This window comes from Rhineura floridana, chromosome 4 (assembly GCF_030035675.1).
Source record: "Rhineura floridana isolate rRhiFlo1 chromosome 4, rRhiFlo1.hap2, whole genome shotgun sequence".
Lineage (NCBI taxonomy): Eukaryota > Metazoa > Chordata > Lepidosauria > Squamata > Rhineuridae > Rhineura > Rhineura floridana.
In genome coordinates, this window is record NC_084483.1 from 49753867 (window position 1) to 49778097 (window position 24231).

General features: G+C 42.2%; 1 protein-coding gene across 1 annotated transcript in view; it reads left to right on the forward strand.

The window, feature by feature from the left end:
• Positions 1-474: 474 nt before the first annotated feature.
• The window catches only part of HCRTR2 (hypocretin receptor 2), a 42655-nt gene continuing 18898 nt past the window's right edge, over positions 475-24231 (forward strand). The window contains exons 1-2 of the mRNA XM_061626248.1: positions 475-703; positions 22449-22627. Of these exons, the coding sequence (XP_061482232.1) occupies positions 475-703; positions 22449-22627 (408 nt within the window). The remainder of the gene's footprint in view (positions 704-22448; positions 22628-24231) is intronic.

Sequence of the window (24231 nt, forward strand, 5' to 3'; positions counted from 1 at the left end):
TGTACAGAGTGTACAGTATATATCCCATCTCTCTACCCCACACACACATGCAAGCATGCATGCACACACATACATAGGGGCACACTTTGCCCCCTATATTAATCCTGATTTCCTGACTTCTATAAGGATTTCTAACATACTATGTGTTCATGCTCTTCATCACTTCAAGAATGTGATTTGCACACACTGTGGCTGGAAGCATGTGCTGCTCTCGGTGCCTGCTTCTGTGTCACTGTAGCCTCTGAGTGTTTTCTTCTCTCTGCCGGAACTGCTGCACATCTCTTGCCACTGGGAAATCCTTGTTGCAAAGCTGGCAGCAGAAGTTGCCATATAAACTGGTCTGTTTCCCCAGCCTCCCGCTTTTTCTTTTCTCTGCACACTCTTTTGTCTCATAAACAAAGACTATGGATAGATGGGCTTGAGCAAAGCCCGAATGACTGAAAGGTTGGATTCAGATCCAGAGCAGAACGAATTATGTCTGTAACTCAAGTGGAGGACAGCTTCCCCTCTTGTCGGAACTGGTCATCTAATACAGAGCTGAATGGAACTCAGGAGGCTTTTGGAAACCCCTCTGCTGACTATGACGAGGAGGAATTTCTGCAATACCTTTGGAGGGAATATTTGCATCCCAAAGAATATGAATGGGTTCTGATTGCTGGATATATTATTGTGTTTCTTGTGGCTCTCGTCGGGAACATCCTGGGTGAGTACAATTTGGAATAGGAGCCTCCTTGTATACTTTTGTCACCATCTATTTTCACATGATTTCTATACTGATAAAACTTTAAACATCAGCAATACAACACCAGTATTCAGAAACATTTTTTATGAATGTAGATGAGATTTCATTTTTTTCTGAGGGTTTTGACTTGTGCAATTCTTGTTTGTTCTTATACACTGGGATATGATGGAGGCATTTGATAATATAGCCATCTGAGACTGTGAGAAAAGTCATTTCTGATAAATTAATTTTGCGCTGTAATCATAACTACATTTATTTGAAGGATTTCAGTGTACTGCAGCTTGTCAAGTTAGGGCTTCAATCCTATACTCACTTACCTGGAGTAAGCCCCATTGAACACGACAGAACTTATTTCTGATCAGAGATGCATAGAATTGCGCTGTAAGTGTCCTTAGCATTAGAAAAACATGTTCATAAATCCAGATCCTGAGGAACACTCTGACCTTCAATGCATGAAAATAAGTCAAGCTGTTTTGTTTATTGATTAAAGAGTAGAGTACTGCCTTGTCTGCCAAAGGCAGGTTTTTTTCATTGCTGTCCACTACAGAATGGTGCTGACTTCGTCAAGCTTCATTCATGTAATCAGAAGGCATCAGACCTGGTATGTCAGTTTACCCTTGTGGTTCCATTCATACCAGTAGAATTGTGAATGGCTAGCTCTACTTCATTCAACAGAATTCTGAATGAAAGTCTGAATGAAAATTTAGCCTGGGAGAGACAGCAGCTGTCTTTCACAGCTCTCAATACTGATGGCTCTCATATACCCTGATCTTGATGTTGGTGTTATTCCAGAAAATCTCTGCCAAGTTAGCAGAGCTTAAATGTAACATTTTAAATGAGATGCGCTGTTAGCCATGTGCCAGATGCAGTTCTTTGACATCACTGGCAGCAATATAAAAGAGATTATAAAGAGCTTTGGCTCTACCTGCAAATATACCAGTTGCTGTATGCATATGGTGAATGGGTGGTGAGGATGAGAGGAATCAAATTCAATCCATCCTTTGTACATCGCCCAGCGCCAAGTGAGAGGGAATGTTATAACTCAGTAACTAAAATTCTACACCCACCCCAACACCTTTAGGTATACAAGAGGGGGAAATCTGAGGGAAGAGTAAAGCCCAGTTGAGAATGCTCTTCTGATCTTTCTCAGAAAAGGGAAATGGGAGGATGAAGATTTAAGGGAGGTGGTGTGGGTTAGGGTTGAGATAGTATATAAATCAGGAACTGAGGGAAGAAGCAATGAAAAGGACCAATAAAAGTTGAATTACTTATTCAGACATCATAGAAACAAAGGAAAGATGCATATATACAGGAGGTGGAAATGGGTAAAAATAACTGAGAAAGGACTGTTACTTAAAATGCACAAGACGATTTGGGAGACTGACTGATCCACACATGAACCACTGTGAGTGGCAGGACCAGGAAATACATCTGAAGAGCAATGTCAAATAGAGATGATGAAGAATGATGGTTTAGAACTCATTGATGAATTGGGGCCATTGCAAACATTCCAAAAGGGATGCTCAGGAATGTCAGTGCCCGCATTTGAAAACCCAGGTGCATCTGTGAGCCAAGCAGGGCCCAGCTTGCAGCCCGATGTAAGCAGCTCAGATGCACTGCTGCTACTGCCTCCCCCTTACCCTGTACCTCCAAAGACCCACAAACTTTATCTTGGGAAGAAGAAGAGAGAGGTGGTGAAGGTGATGGAAGGCACCCCAGGTTTCTGGCAGCATGCATTTCCTGCTGAAGTCCCAGGATCACTGGTGGGAAAATGGCACCATTTTCATCCATTTCTACTGGGAGAAGGCCCTCCAACAGAAAATGTTCCCAGTACTAGATCCCTACATTTAGTATCATAAGAACATATGGATGTCGTGGGATCAGATCTATCTAGTCCAGTATTCTGTTTCCAATGGGGCAGTCAGATCATTCCAGGAAGGTCAAAAGCAGACTATGAAGGCAACCTCTCTTGTTTCCCTCCTGTGTTGTAATAAGGCTCATAGCTACCAAGTTAAACTTCTTTCCCCCACTACCACATCTTCCCAATCCTGTGCTATTCCCTCCCCCCCGTCCAGTAATATTTTAAGAAATCTCATATAAATTCAGTGCCTGCTGGTGCCTTGATAAGGGGCATGCTATGATAAGTCCCATCCAATCTACTAAACCATTTACACCAGCAGAAGTTGTCAGATCAAAGGTGTCGGCTCTTGGATCAAGGGCCAAGAGCTGGGGCCTAAGAAGTCACTGGTCAGGAGGTGCAGGAGGTGGGTTGGGAGGGAGATACCCCTAAAACCATTTCTGTTCATCTGAAGTGTACATCTCTTGCATATCTTTGACACTAAGCAATGCCATCCACACATATCAGGCCAACACAGATCAACATAGCCTAGACTACAAGTGTGCTACAATCAGCAAGCAGGAAACAATCTACTTGCAGAGCAGAGACCTCAAGTAAGTGAGCTAAGCCACACACAGCTTTGTATGCATTATATGATCAAGGAATAAAGCATTTAGGAATCTTCCTAGGAACCATTTGCCCATTTCAGAGTGATGAACATGACATACAGATTTACAGCACACACTGGGACAAACAACAGAGGGTGCCCTTGTGCCCAGAGACACTTTGTTAGCAGATGTTGGAAACACAATGCTACACTACATGAAGACGAGACAATTGTGCTCCATCTATAAACAGAATACATGGCAGAGATGAGATCAGTTGCCACTGCAGCAGAACAGCTATTTTACAGAAGACAAGCCAGTTTGTATCACGAACTGATCCTGGCCCATATCCACCCCTTCCATTGATTCATACACACAACCATTAATTTACCATCAGAATCCTCCCCAATGAAATTCCCCTCCACTTCCCGCCCCCCACCAAAGAGGGGAACAAGCCATGTTTGTTTTCCAGTTGAGAATTTTATTCCTTCTACACATTCAAGCAGCTGAGTGACTGGTTGCCAAGGTGCATTTCATCATATGAACCATGAGTCCTGGCTTGAAAGCATATTTTTTTAAAAAATAGATTATGTTCATGCACACCAGTTTTTTCCTAACCCAACAACATTAGAGAACAAATTAGGTCCCACCATTTGGCATGCTTCCTTTTGCACTGAATGACGGGACAATATTTGCATACATTCTAACAAGCTTTCATTTCAGGAACAGGGATATTTAGTAACCAGAATCACATTTGACATACCACTGAAATGAACTTTGCAGCTCTTTTGTTTTTTAACAGTATGATTGATGAGCATCCTGGAAAGAGGACAGCATTTGATCTGTATATAAAAAAATGTGTGCGCCCAATCCAGCTGCCTTTCACATCCTCACATTCCTTTTATTAGGTGTGGGCAGGGCAAGAATTCAAAGCAGGAGTGCTTGATCATGTGAGCAGCTCTTCAGTGAGCAGAACTGAAGCAATCACAGCCCACCTTGAGCAGCCTCCCCCTTCCTGCAAGTACCTCCTAGCTCTCCACCAGTTGGTACTTCATCTTACTCTTGTCAAAGGCAGGGGGAGACTCAATGTCAGGAAAGATAACCGGACAGCAAGTGGTGGAAGTAAGGTGTCCATGTGTTGAACAGAGAACAGCTCTCTGTTTGAAGCACTCCCAATAAGAGATGGATGAGAATTTCAATTCAGTTCACATTTCAAGCAGAATTTATCAAATTCGCACTTTCCGAAACAATAGGAGAACTAAAACACAGTCATCCTTCGAAATTTGCATTTTGGGATGCAGTTCACGGACTAAACAATATCTACAGAAATGCATATATTAGGGGAAAGTGAGCATAAAAATGAATATATGAGTGAAAATAACATGCAAAAAGGCATAATATGACAATATATTGCTTGCAAAAATGTGTATCTTGATCAAAACTGCCTACAATATATGTTTATTTGGAGAAATTCACACTAAAATGGTGGAGAATTTTCATGAGGATTTAAAAAAATAATTCACAGATTGCTGCAGAAATGTAGAGGACTGAATTTAACATTAGAAAAGTAAGAAACTGAGAGAACCAAAACTGACAGATCTTTCCATCCGTACTCCCAGTACAAGTGCAGATTAAAGATAAAGGCATTTAAAAATGCATTTTATGCAAATCAGCACCTTCTTCTGCCCTCTTTTTTGGCAATGCATGAGTGTCTACCCTAGGTGGAGGCCTTTGCAGAAGATGGGAGAGGCCCAGCTGGTCTACCCTTCTCCAAGGAAATGATGTTGGCAGCATCATTTGCGGCCAGGGATGCTGCTGCTCAATCTTTTCTAAAGGCTGCCCAAGTTGGAAAGATGCAGGTTTTACTGGAGAGGGAGTTCTGCAAAATAAAAGCTGTTATTAGTCCCAAGAGACGATACTGCTGTCAGAGAGGGAATGAGGAGCCAGGCCTCTGGCTGAGTTGTGAGTAGTAAGAGACAGACTTCCCCACTCCCCTTAGGACAAGAGTCATAACTCCTTTCTGCAAAACAGGTTAATAAACAGGATGTCACCTGGACATCCAAAATCAATCAATTTTTTAAATTGACCAGTTACAAATCAGCAAGGCTTCAAGGCCTATCATGATCAGTTATTCGCTTTTACGACAGGTTTCCATAAAGTTTTCAAGGGCACTATACATATGTATTACTTCTAAATATAGGATGGCTCAATAATACATCCCTGGAATCTTTAGACAATGACATATCATTGACACCCTGACCGTGCAGAGAGTATTTAACTTTTCAAAGGCATCTTGGGAGTAGATCCTTACACAAGGAGTTTGAGAGTTTCTTTAAGCTGTAGACTGGTAATAATGTGGGTTCATGACTCTCACAGCCACACCCAAATAAGGTCGCCACCTATGTATCCCCAAAAAAGAGGCAAAAAGAAAGCATAGATTTGCATAACTTTTGAATATGCTAATATATATGAACAGATGCAAATGTAGAAGTAATCACTGTAATTTAAATAGAAATACAATACATTGTTCCATGCTAGGAAAGGCTGTGAGCAGCTGGCCTGTGTACCTACTCAGTCTGCTGTCCAGATGGACAACTCATCCCTGCCCTTGCTTCTTAGACTGGATACACCTTCAAATAAAGGGCAGTCTGTGATGTCCTTATATGTTAAAACCTGTAAATATTGTAAGTGCAGGTTTATTAAGGGATATATGGTAAGTGAATTGAATGAGAGGGGGGAGAGCATGGGTTGGAAGGCGGGGGGGAATGTTGGATGATGATTGGCTGAAGGTATAAATGAGAGGATGACAGTTGAGTAGGGGGGAGTGGAGAGGAGAGTGATTGGAAAGGAGTTGAAGTGGGAGGCAGTTGGGATTGAGTTGACAAGAGTTCTGAGGGAGGTTTGGGTTCTATTAGGCTGATATTTGGACAGAATATATATAACTGGAAACATAAGAGTGACACTATATGAAACCATATGCTTTTATTGGTTTACCAAAAGCCTGATCCTTGGCTGGGGATATACAGACCAGAAGGAAGGGCAGGGTAATTACCAAGGCTGAAGGGAAACTGTATCTAATGGTGGCAGCGGTGAAGGAAGAAACTGTAACATCGTCAAGTATCCAGAGCAACCCAGGATTGTATGCTTTATAGACAAAGATACAGGGGGGTTGTGAACAGCAAGGGCACCCAGACACAAAGTAATAAGCCATAGGGAGACTAAGGCAAAGTCTCTAGCAGTATTGTTTACAGGGAGTGGCTGGTGGTGCTGCCTAGCAGTGTGATCTTGAGAGATCTATGCTAGAGCGTAGTGAGAAAAAATAAAAACGACGATCCTGACTGGTGGTGTCCTGAGGTGGTGCCAAGTGAAAGGCAGTAGCCACAAGCAGGTGGGAACCTGACAGGTGGAGCCAAAGGTGGGAACGTCACACTGTCCTCTGTAAAGTATGACACATGACGACTGTATCCACAGACCACTAGCTAAAGACTGGGTTGTGGTAAGTAGGTTGGAGAAATAAAAACAATGGTCAGGTATCTGTAATTGTTGTTAAATTATTTCATATTACCTCATCAGTTGATAGACTCATCTAAAAGTCCTCTAGATGCTTCCAATGGGTATTTCAATTTCTACAAATTACCTGGTCAATATTTACATCATTTGGCAAAATGGGAGGGAATATTTATATAACCTGAATGACCTCCAGGCTTGGATTCTGAATTCCTAAACAGAGCCTTCCCATCATAAATCATGAAGACAATGAAAAATTAGTTTCATCTTTCAAATTAATAAATCTGTTTAAAAACCTTACAAGACAGATAATATGAGAAAACCTGGCATACTCTAACTAGGAGCGTCCCGAAACATCAGGAGTGGCTTTTCAGAGGGCATAAGGGACTGCAGTAGGAAAGGGGAATCCAGACAACCTCAGTTCTCATACAGAACACTTCATACATGACCCTTTGAGATGTCCCTTTGAGTCCTAGCTTCTATCATTATGAAGCTGACCAGGATGCATGCAAAGTCACAGATGAGGAGAGGCAGACTGGCAATCACTCTTGAGTCTAATAGGTTTGAGCAGCATTTCTTTATATTATTGATATATGCCACAATCCTATAACCACTTACCTGGGTGTAAGCCCCATTGGACTCAATGGAGCTTGCTTTTGAGTAGATATTTATAAGGTTGCTCTGTAGACACAATCAATTTGCTGGGATTTATAACAATGAATACACCAAAGCCCAAATGGATCCAAGCCAGTGTTGGTGTCAGTTTTCTGTCACTGGCAATCTTTTCCAAAGGAGTTATTTTCCATCTAGCATCCATGACCATGCTGTCTCTTCTTTCTGACATCCTGTCTATCCTCTTTCTTCTCTTCTTTCCCCTCAGGCCATCTCTTTCTCCATCTTTTTCTCCCTTGCTGTTTCCCAACATTCTATGCTCCTCCCTTCGCTTGCCCTGCCTGCTGTGATCTCATAGCATCCCCAGGCATGTCACGTTTATTGAATTGCAGTTGTTCAGAAGTGACATTTTTTTCACAGTATATAAAAAAGGTAAAAATTGTGACCTATCTTTTGATTTCTCATTTTAAAACAGCGTGACATTTCAGTTTTCCCTTCAAGATTTGGAAGGCCAGAAGTGGGCTGACTGGTGATCTGTAGGTTTTAATCCTATAAAAGCAGTGAAACATTTTATCAGCAAAGTCCTTAATAGATCAATAATTTGTTTTTGTTGGTTTGGGTCAGTTTATTCCTTTATTTTTTTTGGTGAGGTGCATTTTTTGTGTGGATTAGATGCTTAGGTTCATATTAAATTACATGATTCCACCACAGCATAGCATGCTTTCATTAAAAAGTCATAAAATCTATATTAAAAACATGAGTGTTGTCATCCTGTAAAGAAATACAACCATTTCCACAGTAGAAATGCACTGCTAGTGGAAGCAGAATTTCTGGTAGCAGAATTTCTGTTGTCCAGGTTGTGATTGCCAAAACAGCACTACCCATGCACAATAGCGACGTTATTAGCAAGAGAAATGCCAAGTTGTGGAGAAGTACCAAAAAATCTTTTAAAAAGAAACTCAAAACACAGCTCAGTGGCCATGGCATGGAATGTTGACTGACTGTTGCAGGAGAATAGAAAATGGGGGAGGGCTGGAATGGAGCGATTGGACTTCTAAATTCTAAAGCTGCTGGAGTTGTAGCCCCAAACATCTGGAGGTCACCAGGTTGGGGAAGGATGTTCTATCCCTTTAACTCTGGGTTGGCCTTAGGCATTTTGTTGCCTGGGGCAAAGGGCCAGATGGTGCCCTCTCCCCATTCCATGTACAGAAGTTGAGCAAACTGACAGCTGAATCTTAGTTATGACACTAGTGATGGACACTGGCAACTCTCCTGTGGGGAAAGGTTGCAGCATTTGGGGCTTCTCAGTTTAGAGAAAAGGCAAGTAAAAAGTGTATAAAATTATGCATGGCATGGAGGAAGTGGACAGAGAGCTGCTTTTCCCCCGTTTCATAAAACTAGAACTCATGGACATCCAAAGAAAATGGAAGTTGGAAGATTCAGGGCAGGGAAGAGAGAGCACTTTCTTATGCAGCACATAGTGAAACTGTGGAATTCGCTCCCATAAGAGGACATCAGCTGGATGCCTTTAAAACTGGATTAGACAAATTCATGGCGGATAATGATTGTTATGCTCTGCCTTCACAGTTGGAGGCAGTATGCTTCTGAATACCAGTTGCTGGAAACTGCAGCTGGGAGAATGCTGTTGTGCTCAGGCCTTTCTTTCAGGTTTCCCATAGGGGTCTGGTTGGCCACTGTGAGAACAGGATGCTGGGCTAGATGGGCCATTGGCCTGATCCAGCAGGCTCTTCTTAGGTTCTTTTCGCATGCCCTACTGTATTTGAGGCAGCAGGCCAGAGTAAGTGGCCCAGAAGAAACCTCATGGCAATCAAGGGAATGATTGGGGGCTGCTGCTCCCCAGCATCTGCAACCTGAGGCAGCTGCCTCACTCTGCCTAATGATAGAGCCAGCCCTACTTGCATAGCTGCACATCAGATAAATGCTCCGCACAATACAGTTTTCCCAGCATGGTGATGCAACGATGAGGGGAAATGCCTCTGTTGGCATATCTGCCAAAAAGGAGTTGAAGACAAAAATGTTGCTTTCAGAAAAGTGTGGCAGCATAATCATAATATTATACAAAGTCATCACAGATGGAGAATATTTTTATCTTGTATATTATTGCTACCTTTCAATGTTTTTCCCAGCGACATTTCCTTTTCAAAGAAGCTCTCAGTTTGCTTTGAAGCTAGAGTTCCAACCATCATTGCTAAACAGCATGAAATCAGTTCTTCTACAGATGATATCCTTTCATTTTTCCCATAAAAAAGTCTCTTGAATGGACAGAATAGATTGCTTAATTAATTCCAAAAGGAAGATAGGACGCTAAAAAGTTCAGCTGATATTTCAGGGCCGACCCAAGACATTTTGCTGCCTGAGATAAAATGGTAAATCAGGGGCTGGGGAACCTTTTTCAGTTGGAGGGCCACATTCCCTTGTAGGCAATCGTTGGAGGGGCACGTTCCAGAGTCGTATCTCCCCTGCTAATACTGTGCCTTGAGGAAGTAGAGGTACTTTTTCCACACACATGGAGGGTTAAGTAAAGCTCTTACTAGGGATCTTGTTTATTCTCCCAGCTCTTGCTTACAGATTGTCCTGGCACAAGAAAGTCCCAACCCCTCTGGATACTGTATTGCCACTAAAGACTCCAGCTATGGGTTGCTCCTCTGAAACCAGCAACTGTTTTACTCCACTGGGTGCTTTGCTGCCACCATAAATAATGGTATCCGCTTATATTCACCCTTTGCCAACCTGCTAGTTCTCTATGATTGCTAGGCCAAGAATCAGGTGTGTGTTCAAATAAATAGAATTTATTTATGAAACCGATGGAACTAATATCAAAACGATTACCTAATAAGTTGGTTCTGGAAGCATACGGTTACAGTACAATGTTCACTAGTCTCTTATATGTTGCACCTGATAAATTCCCCTTGGAGAATAACAGTCTAGTCCTATCTACCCTACCCTTCTAACCTCTACCCTATAATCCTACCCTCAGTCCCTCAAGCACTCAGCCCTTTCTAACTGTCAACTCCCACACACCAACAGATAAACACACTATTCCTCATTCACTCAGCCAATCAGCACACAGCATTCCTCAACATTCTAACTCACTCACTCCCCCCTCTCTCTATGTACCATACTTACTCAAATACAAACCCCATATAAAGCATTACCTTATTAACTGTACAACTCATGTAACAATGAAACATCACAGTTTGAAGGCACATTCCAGCCAGACAAAATCACTTGAGGGTGTGGAACAGGGCCAGTGAAAGGTGTGACCTGGGGATGAATGTGTCCTGTGGAGAGGCCATATTCAGCCCCCAGGCCTGAGCTTCACCGCATCTGCAGTAAATGGCACTTCCTGTTCTCCAACAAGGTGCATAGCGCATTCCTTGCACAGTTTCCAAGGAAAATTAGTTTTGGAAGCTGAGGCAGAAAATCCCACAAGCACCTCTCACTTGTGTTAAAAATACAGTAATAATAAATTAAATACTTAGCAGTTTCCTGCCCTTTAATAACACCCAAAATCAACTGCTTGAGGCAGCTTCCTAATGCTGCCTAATGGTAGAGTTGGCCGTGATTAATGTGCTGATAGGGTAGACAGCATTTGTATAGTATAGTGTTCTTCATTCAAGGAATAAGAAGGATTGGGGCAGAAACTGACCTGGAAAAATGCAAAAGTCTTCTAAGTTTGCATCAGTTATGAGGATAAATCAGGATGAACACAATGCCCACAGCCAACTGTCAGATTACAGTAATGCAAAGCTATCACACCTTCTAATCTGTTGTGGATACTATTTCTCCCACCCCCCTCTTGAAAGTGTCTCTTTAGGTTATCTCTTTTGTACTTTCTCTAACTGAAGCCTCTCTGATTTAATTTCCTATATGATTTATGGCTCTAAATGTTTATTCAAGAAAATCAGTACAGACAACACAGAAAACTCCTTCATAGAGTTTAAAAAATGAGAATCCCCTAAAGTGATCACTTTAACCCAGGGGTGGCTAACCTGTGGCTTTCCAGATGTTGTTGGACTACAACTCCTATCATATCTGATCATCTGCCATGCTGGCTGGGGCTGATGAGAGCTGTAGTCCAACAACATCTGGAGAGCCACAAGTTAGCCATGCCTGCTTTAGACAATATGCCTCTGAACAGCAGTTACTGGGGAACATGAGTGGCAGAGAGCTATTGTACTTATGTCCTCCTTTTGGTTTCCTATAGTCTTCTGGCTGGCCACTATGCTGAACTAGATGGGCCTTTGGTCTGATCCGGCATGGCTACTCTTAAGTTCTTATGATCTTGTATCAACCAATCCTGGCATTTCAGGAAATGACTTTAAGTTTCCCAGTAGTTAAAAAAAACCTCAAACTATTTGATGATGTATAAAACATCTACTCTGGATCATATCAAAATATCCACAGGTATACAGTCCATAGAAGCAATCATGAGCAAACTCCCTTTGGATAGCCCGGTATTGGTTTGCATGAGAAACCACTTGTAGGGTCTCAGAAGGTCTTAGTCCCCTTACTTTTTTGGGAGCCAGGTCCCAACAGGGTCCCTATGTCTCCAGCATCCCATGAGCCAATCAGTGTGAAAGGGGAGTGTGTTAGCCACTGAGAAGAGTCTTCTAAAGCAGTATTGAAGCCTGGCCAGATTATTAGAAGATTGTATAATCTTAGAAGGGGGCTTGGCTGTGAGGGGCATGGCTGTGACTATTACGAAGATACCCTGCACTTCTGAATTTGCCACTACATTACTGCTTGGGGAGCTGTGCTGTCCATTTCCCACTTGAAAGGTGCCTGCCAGGTGATAAGCAACTGTTCGGCCTTTCTCTCTTGTGGTGCAGGAAAAAGAGTGGACCAGATAGGAGACAATGGCAGTGCAGCTGGAAGCAGCGCATGAACCACCAGTTGACTATCCAGGTTCTGTCTAATTCTAATTCTATGGATGCTCCCACTCTCTCTTATATTTCTCTCATTTGTATCCAATCCCATCCTTTCTCTAAGGAGCTCGGGAGACTGTGCATGGAGATTATTCCCTGTAAGGTAGGTTAAGGGCTGAGGTAGAGTAGGCTGTTTATGGTAGGTTAGGCTGAGAAAATTAGGGCATGAGATGGTATGAGATTTTATTTATTTTAATTTATTTATTAATTAATTAAGTTTATTAGTCGCCCATCTGGTTGGCTGTCCAGCCACTCTGGGTGACATACAAAATAAAAACATACAAATACATTAAAACATTAAAAATCTCAACAATAATAATAAAACCTAACCCACCCCAAAAGCCTGCCTGAAGAGCCAGGTCTTCAAGGCCCGACAGAAGCTCATCATAGAGGGGGCATGGTGGAGATCATTTGGGAGGGAATTCCACAAAGTGGGGGCCACAATTGAAAAAGCCCTCTCCCTAGTCTTCCCCAGTCTAGCTGTTTTAACTGGTGGGATAGAGAGAAGGCCTTTTGATGCTGATATTGTTGAGCGGCATCCCTGATGATGTTGGAGGCGCTCCTTCAGATAGACTGGGTTGAAACCGTATAGGGTTTTAAAGGTCAGAACCAACACCTTGAATTGGGCCCGGAAAACAACCGGTAACCAGTGCAACTCCTTCAGCACTGGAGTGATATGATCTCGCCAGTGGCTGCCTTTAATCAGGTGAGCCACCGCATTCTGTACCAGTTGCAGCTTCTGGACCATTTTCAAGGGTAACCCCACATAGAGCGCATTACAGTAGTCTAGGCGAGAGGAGACCAGGGCATGTACCACAGATGGGAGCAGATGGTTGGGAAGGTAGGGGCGCAGCCTCCGTATCAGATGGAGTTGATACAGCGCCACCCAGCTCACAGCCAAGACCTGAGCCTCCATGGACAGCGGGGAGTCAAGAATGACCCCCAGGCTGCGGACCTGGTCTTTCAGAGGCAATTGTACCCCATTGAGCACCAGGTCAACATCCCCCAACCTTCCCTTGTCTCCCACAAACAGTACCTCAGTTTTGTCAGGGTTCAGCTTCAGCTTATTCCTTCCCATCCAGCCACTCACTGACTCCAGGCACTTGGACAGGGTTTCTACAGCCAACCTCGGGGAAGATTTGAATGAGAGATAGAGCTGTGTGTCATCAGCATACTGGTGACACTGCAGCCCAAATCTTCTGATGATAGCCCCCAGCGGCTTTATATAGATGTTGAACAGCATTGGGGAGAGGATGGAACCCTGTGGCACCCCATAACTGAGAGGCCAAGGATCTGAAACCTCATCCCCCAATGCCACTCTCTGGTACCTACCAGAGAGGAAGGAACAGAACCACTGCAATGCAGTGCCCCCTATGCCTAACCTCTTCAGGTGGTCCAGAAGTATACCGTGGCCAATGGTATCAAAAGCCGCTGAAAGATCCAGGAGGACAAGGAAGGTGCATTCGCCTCTATCCAACGCCCTCCTCATATCATCCACCAAGGCGACCAAGGCCGTTTCAGTCCCATGTCCAGGCCTGAAGCCTGATTGAAATGGATCCAGATAATCCGCTTCCTCCAAATGCACTTGCAACTGCTTCGCCACCACCTGCTCAACCGCCTTGCCCAGGAATGGCAGATATGAGACTGGCCAAAAGTTGTTCAGATCACCCAATAAGCTTCATGTTGAGCAGGAATTTGAACTTTAGCTCTAGATCAACCTTTCAGTCCCCAGATGTTGCTGGACTACAATTCCCATCAGCTCCAGCCAGCATGGCTAATGGTAAGTTATGATGAGAATTGTAGTCCAGCAACATCTGTGGACCCAAAGACGAGGAAAGACTGTGCATGCAGGGAGTCTTGACAAGTAGAAAAGGTTCCTTGCAGCAGACCTTCACCCTCACACCCTTGGGGTGCTGTAAACGGCGAAGGGCAAGATGGGGTAAGGTTTGGCAGCATGCCCCAACTCTCCCACGCATGCTCATGTACATGCAAGGAAGATGAATGCCCCAAATTGGGGGAGGAGTTAAATTAACATTCACTTTTAGATTTCCTGACATTGCTCTATGAAAAATGATGATCCGTATTAAGTAGAAGGTCACAATAAATTATCTAGTGGCCTTTTAGATCTGTGAATTAATTCCAACAGTGAAGTCTGCCAACTGACTACAAATCAGTAATCAGTGATTTAAGAACTGACCTTCTGTAGCATTTACAAGTAGAACCTGTGCCAGCTCCTCACCTCCATTTACTCTGCATGTAACAGCTTCCTGCGGCTGTTTTAGGTATTGCTTTATTTTGTTTTGATGGTATAATGTCTTTATATTAATATTTGTAAATCTGTTGTAAGTCACTTAGAGACCTTTTGGTAACAAGTGACAAGCAAGTCTAAATAATTAAATAATACAAAGTAGAATGTCCCATAATTTGCGTGTTATACTGGTATTGGCTGCCGTCCTAATTTTTGTGTGTGATTTAATTCACCTGATCTTTAAATTATATTCTGTGTTTTATAACCATTGTTGACTTCTTACACAGGTGGCATGAAATGCTTGCAACACGGAGCAAAGAAAAGGCATAATCCAGCTAGATTTACAGCTGATATAAAATTGTTCTGTAATAGACACGACCAGTATGCTGCTTTGATTTTTGCTCAATGGAGCCCTGAAGCAGCCAACATTTTGGAAAGCATGTTATTACCGTTCCATTGGAGAGAGACCTGTTATGTCTGTGCTCCCAATTGTCTTCTAACTCACCAGTGTTTGGAATTTACCATGCGCTCAGTCAGTAAATTTAATAATGGTTCACCTCTTGTCTCCCTTGGAATCAATTTCTCCATGGCAATAGAGGACTTTTTTGTCTACGTGTGCAAGTCTTTATAATTCAACAGGCTCTTAGGAAGACGTTCTCCATGAATGGCCTTTTTTTCTTCAGTAGCGGAATGAAGGCTGAATTTTTAGGTGTTGCATTATGTTATATTCTGTAGGGAGAAGCTTTTCATTTCGACTAGTTAAAGAGATGCACATTAGCATTTCAAAATTGGATTACAAATGATTGTATGGTGATATTGCTGACTTCACACTGTCACCTCAGCCATGGTTTCTGCCAAACCAGTTGGGTGCTTTTGCATCCAGCCTAAGTAATGTCCTGAAGGCACATGATGCATCAAAGCTAAGCAGGTGTGGGCCTGGCCTGTGTCCGAATGTCTGTGTATGCTGCCTTGTGCTCCAGGAAGGAAGGAAGGCAAGATAGAAAAGTTATCAATAAATCAAACCTAACTGTCTTGTTACTTTATCCTAATCTTAAGAAATGAAATTCATAGAGCTGTCTCATTTTAAATTGTTCTACTTGTCGGGGAAAAGTAGTGGATGTACTCTTGCACATAAAGAAGTGTGGTATGTCCTCTACAAATTGGTCTGAATAGGGTTAGCACTGAATACCACCTTATTAGTTGTGTGGGCTGCAGATCACTTATCTGCCTCTGCGCCAGCAAAACATAGTTCCATCATTGCCTTTTCTTGAGTCCAGTTCTCGTAATATTTTGGAGTGGCTCACCAAGTGGGGCAGAGCCACAGCAGTATCCTCCTTGTAGCAGAGTTGCTGCCGCTTGCCAGGAGTGTGAGGCAGCAGCAAAGTCAGGGCTATGCGGATGCACCAGCAGAGCCAACTGAGTGCTTCCGCCTGTGTGTCTGCAGAGTCCCGACCTCCCTGCTGCCTCTTCCCCTCCCTCCTGACAAATGGGCAGACTCTGCTGCCAGGATACTATTGCTACAGCTCTGTTCCACCGGGCCAGCTGCTCTTGGCAATATTTCCAGTTTCAAAATTCATAGAAGGCACAGTTCTTGCATAAGTCCGTGTAGAAGTCATTCAGTTTCTAATACTGTGCAGTGTCTGTTAAACATTTGCCTGTTGAATTCAGGGCCTGAGGCTCTGTGCTGCTGTTAATAAATAACCTGATTCATTCTTGAGGATATATCTTCCTTGCACAGGTCTGCAGCAGAGTTTCTGTTAGTCCAAAGGTGAGAGGAAACCTGGAAGCTGTGTTGTCCTTGCAGCGGTAGTGCCCAAATGATTCATTGTGCCTGAATACTAGTCCATACGTCAGTAACACACACAGGAGTAGCTGTTTGCCCCTGTTCACATTTACTCTGTTATAAACATGTAGAGGTCATACCACACTTCTTTATGTACAAGAGTACATTAACTACTTTCCCCTGACAAGTGTAATAATAATAATGTTCAGTGAAGAAGAGACACCATTGGGGTTGCCATTTACACATCATGAGGACAAAAGAGATTTGCAAAACAACTGCATATGCTATGTTGATATATGTATCGGTATAAATTTAAATGACCCTGATTCATAGGGTCGCCATAAGTCATAATCGACTCGAAGGCATATAACAACAAAACAAAGTTAAAAATAATTACTATAATGTAAGTAGGAAGATAAGAGAGCCAGTGTCGGACTACAACCTGGGAGACCAGGGTTCAAATCCCCACATAGCCATGAAGCTCACTGAGTGACCTTGGGCCAGTCACTGCCTCTCAGCCTCAGAGGAAGGCAATGGTCAACCACCTCTGAATACCACTTACTATGAAAACCCTATTCGTAGGGTCGCCATAAGTCAGGATCGACTTGAAGGCAGTTCATTTCATTTTTTCAAGTAGGAAAATAAGACATATCAGCATAGTGTGGAAGACTGTGGTCAGGTGACTGCGTGTCTGCTTAGCCGGCTGTCCAGATGATAATTGCTCAAGACTCCTGTTCCCCCTTATTATGGTTCTTTATCTTCGAACTGGACTGAGACGGACATCTTTTGAAATAGAGGAACCTTCAAATAGAGGACTCTCCTCTGCAAAGTAGAACACATGGGCACCCTAGACACCACTGAGAGTTGGCACACAGATGTGGCTCAGAGTAGTGAGTTGGGAAGTGGCTGGTTCAGACCTCACTACTGGGTGGCTCTGGGAAACAACATTCTCAACCTTAGTCCCTTGCCATGTCCTACATGAGAAGGCCAGGTTGGTGTTTTAAGGATTGGCAAGATAATAGGACTTTGCCTCCCTGGGCTCCTCCAGGGAGAAAAGGCAGGATATAAATCAAATAAAGAAATAAATATGTAGACCTCCGCTACCCTTTTGAAAGTGTTTTAATAGTCAGATCTTCCACCCATCATCCACCCCAAGTATTGTAGATTTGTGAGTATATATTTTGAACTGATCCATTATTACACAATTCTAATTGTCCCTTGGCTGGAAGCCATTACCAAACAGGTTTGAAAGTGGTGAGAACTTGTAGTGTATGTTGTACAAAGGTGTGTGAACACATAGCAATGCAATCCTAAGCATGTTTACTCTGATTTAAGACCAATTATGTTCAGTGTGCTTACTCCCAAATACAGGATTGTTCTGAAACAACAAAAGAACGTAATGGCTAATGGCCCATGTAGTCTAGCCAATGGCCCATCTAGTCCAGCATCCTGTTCTCATAGTGGCCAACCAGATGCCTAAGGGAAGCCTATAAGTAGGACCTGAGTGCAGGAGCACTCTTTCCTCCTGCAGTTTCCATCAACTAGTACTCAGAAGCATACTGCCTCAGACAGTGGAAATAGAACATAGCCATCAGGGTTAGGAGCCTAGCCACTGACATCCTCCATTAATTTGTCTAGTATAACCCTATATAAATGCTTACCTACATAAATAATGGTGCCAGGATGCTGCTCTGTAAACAGCAATTTGTTCTCCTGTTTCCTCTTAACTATTATCTCTCTCGTGTGTATATATGTATATGTATATATATATATACACAGAGAAATGATACATAGTACAAATGTATAAGTACATAGGTGGAAACAATAAAAATATCATTTTAATATAATTAGGAAAATGGATATCAAAACATAACTTGTACCATTTCTGATCCATTTTACATATTTCTTTTTAATTATACCTTCATTAGTACTTCTTCTTAGCTCTAATGACAAAATATGGAATAATCTACATTAATCAAATATTGAGATAAATTCTCTTACTTGTTGCCAAATTGTGCATAATTACTGTTTTCTTTTTGAGAAATAGCTAATTTAGTTCACAATATTATAATCCATATCTTTATCAGCCAATTGGTTTTCTTCAGTCTCATATTTGATTTTCATTCCTTTGCAAAATTAATTCTAGCTACAGATATTAAATGCAATCTAATTGGCACTTGAAGCTTAGAGGGACTGACATATCTTTCATAATACAGTAGACATAATTTTGGCTCTGACTTTAATTGTAGTTTGTACTTTTCATCTGTGGTTTTTATAACCATCAAGTAAGGGCTTTGTTAAACTGAAGTCATTTTTAGTTTGAAGTAGTTCCATTCAAAGGCACACTGAGCCAGAGAAACCAATATGAGTTAGGTGGTCACTGAATGACCCAAGGAGGCAGGCATTCATTTTCCTTAGGCTTCAGTCCTCCATTCACATAGGCTGGGAGTAAATCCCAATGAACTCAGCTGCACTATTAATTACTATCACTAAACTGTAGACTTCCAGTATTTTAATCACAGCCATCAGCAAGGCAATTCAGCTCTCATACTGCTCTTCAATTTATTTAAACAAATGTTGCAAGATATAACTATTGCCAGTAAAAGATCAGAGACATGGGCCAATTAATCAAATTTAGATTTAGCATGCCAAACTGGTCCAGTGAGAGATCCTTCTGGAGCCATCTGCAGTGGTGCAGGAATGCTCAAGGATTACAGCAAGCAATATGATGCCAGCAAAAGCTGGCTAGAATCGCAGGGAGGCAGAGGTACCATTTCATGGGCATGATTTGGACTGACAAAACCACAAACAAAAATGTTAGCCACATTTTGCTGGAAACGTTTCATTCTCTGCATAGCGAACTGTCAGAAAATGAAACTACTGGAATCCATAACAAATGTGTTTTCATTGTAAAATATTGTTGTTTTTAAAAAAATCTATGGAATTTTGATTTATTTTACCCAAAATGTGCAATGCCATCATGCAGGCAGCATCCCAATAGAACAGTCATCTGTCAAGAGTACAAGACAATTACTTCTGAGTTATTCATATATTTCTTATGCCCAGTGACTGCTGGAATTTTATCACCCTTCTGTAAATTGAGAATAAACTGAGACTGGGATTAATTTAACTTAATGTGTGATGTTGTTGGCATTGTCTAATAAGCACTAATAAGCACTATTATACCACTTTAAACAGTCATGGCGTACCCCAAAGAAACTGTAGTTTATTAAGGGTGCTGTGAGTTACACTGTTCTTCACTCTTGGTTCTCCAGACTACAGCTCCCATCAACCGCAGCCAGTGTAGCCAATGGCCAAGGATTATGGAAGCTGTAGTTCAACAACATCTGGGGACCCAAGGTTCAAGAAAAGTGTGTTAGGAGATCCCTATTCCCTTCACAGAGCTACAATTCCAAGAGTTCCATGGGAAGAGGGATTGTTGTTAAATTAGAAATGTAGCTCTGTGAGGGGAATAGGGGTCTCCTAACAACTCTTAGCACTCTTAACAAACTACAGTTCCAGGGATTCTTTGGAAGAAGACATGACAGTTAAAGTTGTATCTTAGTGATTTAAATGTGTAGTGCAGATGAGGCACAAAGATGCACATATGCCACTTACCTGGGAAATGTCTCTCCATCAAGCAGGTGGACAACTCTGCAGGTTATCACACTCTAGACCAGGGATGGTGAACCTTTGGCACTCCAGATGTTGCTGAACTACAACCCCCATCATCCCCAGCAAGCATGGCCCATGGGCAAGGATGATGGGAGTTGTGATTCAGCAACATCTGGAGTGCCAAAGGTTCTCCATCCCTGAACTTTGCCTCAGTGCTAATATCTTTGCAGCTAGAAATGATGAAGAGAAGGATATAGCGCTGGCTTCTTGCACACATAATGCTCCTTCTAAAGAAACTATTCATAAGACCTACTCTTGGTAGCTAGAATTTCCTGGGAGTGGGGAGACTTGTCAAGAGACAAAACCTCACTGTTGTTCTATAGGGGGAGGGGGAGGAAAACATGCAGCATGGGAATTCACTTTGGTTTCCAAGTGTTCACTGACACACGGTGGCAAAACAAACAAACTGCAGCCACATTCTGTAAGCACTAAGATGACGATTCATGACCTATTCTTTTTCTTTTCTGCTCCTCCCAGCTGTCTAGCCTAGAAGATAATTCCTTGCAGGGAGTCTGTGGGGAATTCTATCTCTGTTGCCATAATTAGATTATGGCAACAGAGATAGAATTAGATAGGATTAGAAAATTTGATGCAATAAAACTCTTCAAGATATTTGGAAGGGGTGAAGCTTCTCATACAAAAAAACCCTGGGTGTAGTTGTTATAGGTAGTTTTCACTAATATATGCATTTTAATGCCCATTGTCCTTAATAATGGTTGGAGAACTGCATTGCAAAATTTGGAGAAGGACAAATTTTGAAGAATCGCTGTGTTGTGGTTCATGCATTGTTTCAGAAAGTGTGAATTAGCTATGTGAAACAGACCAAATTTCTTCCCCGTCCCTACTCAGGAGTAAGTCCCACTGGGTTCACTGTGGCTTACTCCACAGTGAGTTTGTTATTAAGCTTGTTATTAAATACACACTTTTTGAACATGCTTAACTGATCTACAGAAACAAGCCACAGGCAGGCGGCACTAGTGCTCCAAAACATTAGCATCCTAGAGTTTCCAAAACTGTGTCTTCCTTCCTCATCCAAGCTGCTTCTATTCATCTCTCCTGGAGCACTTTCTGCGGACAAAACCTCTTTTGGCAGGTGGGAGCAGAGCTTGCAAAAGTTACTTTTTTTGAACTACAACTCCCATCAGCCCAATCCAGTGGCCATGCTGGTTGGGGCTGATGGGAGTTGTAGTTCAAAAAAGCAACTTTTCCAAGCTCTGGGTGGGAGTGATTTGTTTCCCCTGGTCCTCAGAACAGCTAGCTGCTCTTCCGCAAGTCCGTGGTCTCCTCTCAGACAATGCCAGCCTAGGGATTAGATTTCTGTACAATAATACAGCTACGTAAGCACTGATTCAGATCCAGGATGTGTGACTCCATTCTCATTATAATTAAGCCAAAATTAAATTGTCAAGCTGGATTCTTGAACTTAAAACTTTGAACGCAACTCAGATAAGGAACCTGAAGAAACACATGAGCAGTCTGCTTTGGAATACCTGGTGCTAGCAGAGCACTGCCTCTGTGGCCTGCTTGTGAGCTCTTTAGAGGCATTGTGCTGGGCACTGTTGAAACAGAGTGCTTGAGCACATGAGCCCTTATTTGGGCATTCAATATACTCATGTGATTCTAAATCACACGATTTCGTGTGTGTGTGTGTGTTCTATAGCTCCACCCTCTCCATCACATAACTGTTCTGATGCTTGCTGCCATCCGTAAACTGAAGAACACATTTCTGTATTGGGAAGCCCTCTGTACTCATGGAGGTTTCCCATGTAATTTGGAACCCGGAATATCTGGAGTTCTAGAACTTGTGGGGAGTCTCCACAAGTACAGAAGACAAGCTGCTATAGAGGTTCCCCTTACAACTCACAAGAGCAGCATGTGTAGGAATGGTGATACAATGGAGAGGGAGGAGCCAGACTCCATGCCCCACTCTGACATGGTACGCTGAGTGTCTAAATAGGGCCATGCTGAGCAAAATAATAGCAATGTGTCAAAAGAGCAAGGTTTGTAAACATTTTCTTGTTTTCATTTTTAATCCCCTTAACAGTGTTTATGTCCCATGCAGCCAATGGAGATGAGATGGCTCTCAGCTATGTCACTTAGAATGATGGGAATTTCGCCATTTATAAATCTTCCTCTCTATGCCTCCTGAAAAATGTAGGCAGTTGTTCTTTCTCCAAGATTTGTGTAGTTTTGGCGTCCAAGGCAGTTCCCTAGTCTGCCTCCATGATCCTTGACTGACCTTGAGACACAAAAAGTGCCTGGGTGTACCCAAAGAGGTTCCTCAGGTGGGAGAAAGCACAAAAGGTTAGGTAATTCTCAGAAGGGACAATATTTGAGAAATATTGTTCAACAAAGACAAATTGTGTCCCAACACTTGCTCAAATGGTATCGATTTTCTGATCACCTCTTGCACTGAGACAGCTGCTTTGATCTGATTTGCTATTTCCAGATGTCTGTTTTAACTGTCCTGATTCTTTTTTGCAAATACAGTTTGTGTTGCAGTATGGAAAAATCATCACATGAGAACAGTTACCAATTACTTCATAGTAAATCTCTCACTGGCTGATGTCCTTGTCACCATCACTTGCCTTCCAGCAACTTTAGTGGTGGATATCACAGAGACATGGTTCCTTGGGGACAGCCTCTGCAAGGTGATCCCTTGTTTGCAGGTATTGTTTTGGGACCGGGTGTGCAAAAATAATTATTATTTGTAGGCCACCTTTTTGAGCATAGTCCGCTCAAGCAGCTTACACAGCATAAAAACACAATTTAAAAAAACTTACAATAGGTGTCGCACGATTGATCATTTGAAATGACCAGTTAAAATAAACAACAATAGAAAATTCCTGCAGATGCAGAAAAGCTATCTAATATAATGAAGGCCTTGTTTAATTTTTTTTAAAAAAATTAATGGATTTTAAAAACTTGCTTAAATGTTTGCAGAGTCGGATCCAAAGGCACCTCCATGGAGAGGGAGTTCCACAATCTAGAGGCCACCATAGATATGGCTTCCTCTCCCATGGCCCCCAAATGAACTGATCTTCCAGGCAGGCTTACAAGCAGGGCTTCTGAAGGAGGTGTTAGTGACTGGACAGGCTCATACAGGTGTAGGGAGGTCCTTCAAATAGTGCCAGCACTTTGAATTGTTTCCAGAAATGCATTGGCAGCCAGTGCAATTGGTACAGAATTTATTTATTTATTTATTTATTATATTTCTATACCGCCCAATAGCCGAAGCTCTCTGGGCTGTTTACAGCATAAAAACATCCAGTATACAATGAAAAACATATATCAAACACATTGAAACAATATAACAAAATAACTAAACATAGTTAAACACATGGACACGACAGACACAATCCTAAAATGTTAAGTATAAAAACGTATTAAATCAATTAAAATATTAAGCTGTTTAAGATGTTAATGTTAAAATTACTAAAATTAAGATTGTGAGTGATAGATGTAGGTGTTAAAAGTAGATATTAAAATGTTAAAATGCCTGGGAGAACAAGAAGGTTTTTATCTGGCGCCGAAAGGATAACAATGTTGGCGCCAGGCGTACCTCATCAGGGAGAGAATTCCATAATTCGGGGGCCACCACATGTGATCTAATGACCTGGCACCCACAAGTAACTGGGTGGCAGCATTCTGCACCAGACCAACTGAAATGTCTGAACAGGTTTCCCATGCAGACCTGCAGTGCATTACAGTACTGGATGTAACAAGTGCATGGGCTACTGAAGCAAAGTCTGATCTGACTGTAAGACAAAAGGGCTGTGTCATGTTGAAAGTGAATGTGTGAGGGCTTTGACTGAAGATGCGCAAAAATAGTACCTTGTGGTACATGTTCCAGTAATGATTTAAGTGAAAGTCCGTACAAAAAAGTCACAAAATTGGGGCACAATCCAGGAAAGCATATCTAGGACCTAGTTTTACCAAGCAATAGGTGAGAAAATTAACCTAGTTCTGAGCTATACTACTACAAATCTGATGTGGAAGCTCATGTGATTCCCATTCTTCATACTTCTTGAGTTTGGTATATATTGCAGCAGAGTGTAGAAATAAATAGTCTGGTAAGACTGGTAGTTGAAAGAATAAAGGAACTTAAAGTTTATTACTCCTGGGAAAATAAAGCCATTCTCAGTACAGGCATACATGTGGTCATTGTGCCGTCATGAGGTTAACCAACTGAAGAAGGAAGAAGAAGGAAGTAAAGCCTGAGAAAAACCATCTAGGTAACAACAGGTAGTCTCAGGGAGGGAAGAACGCAGCT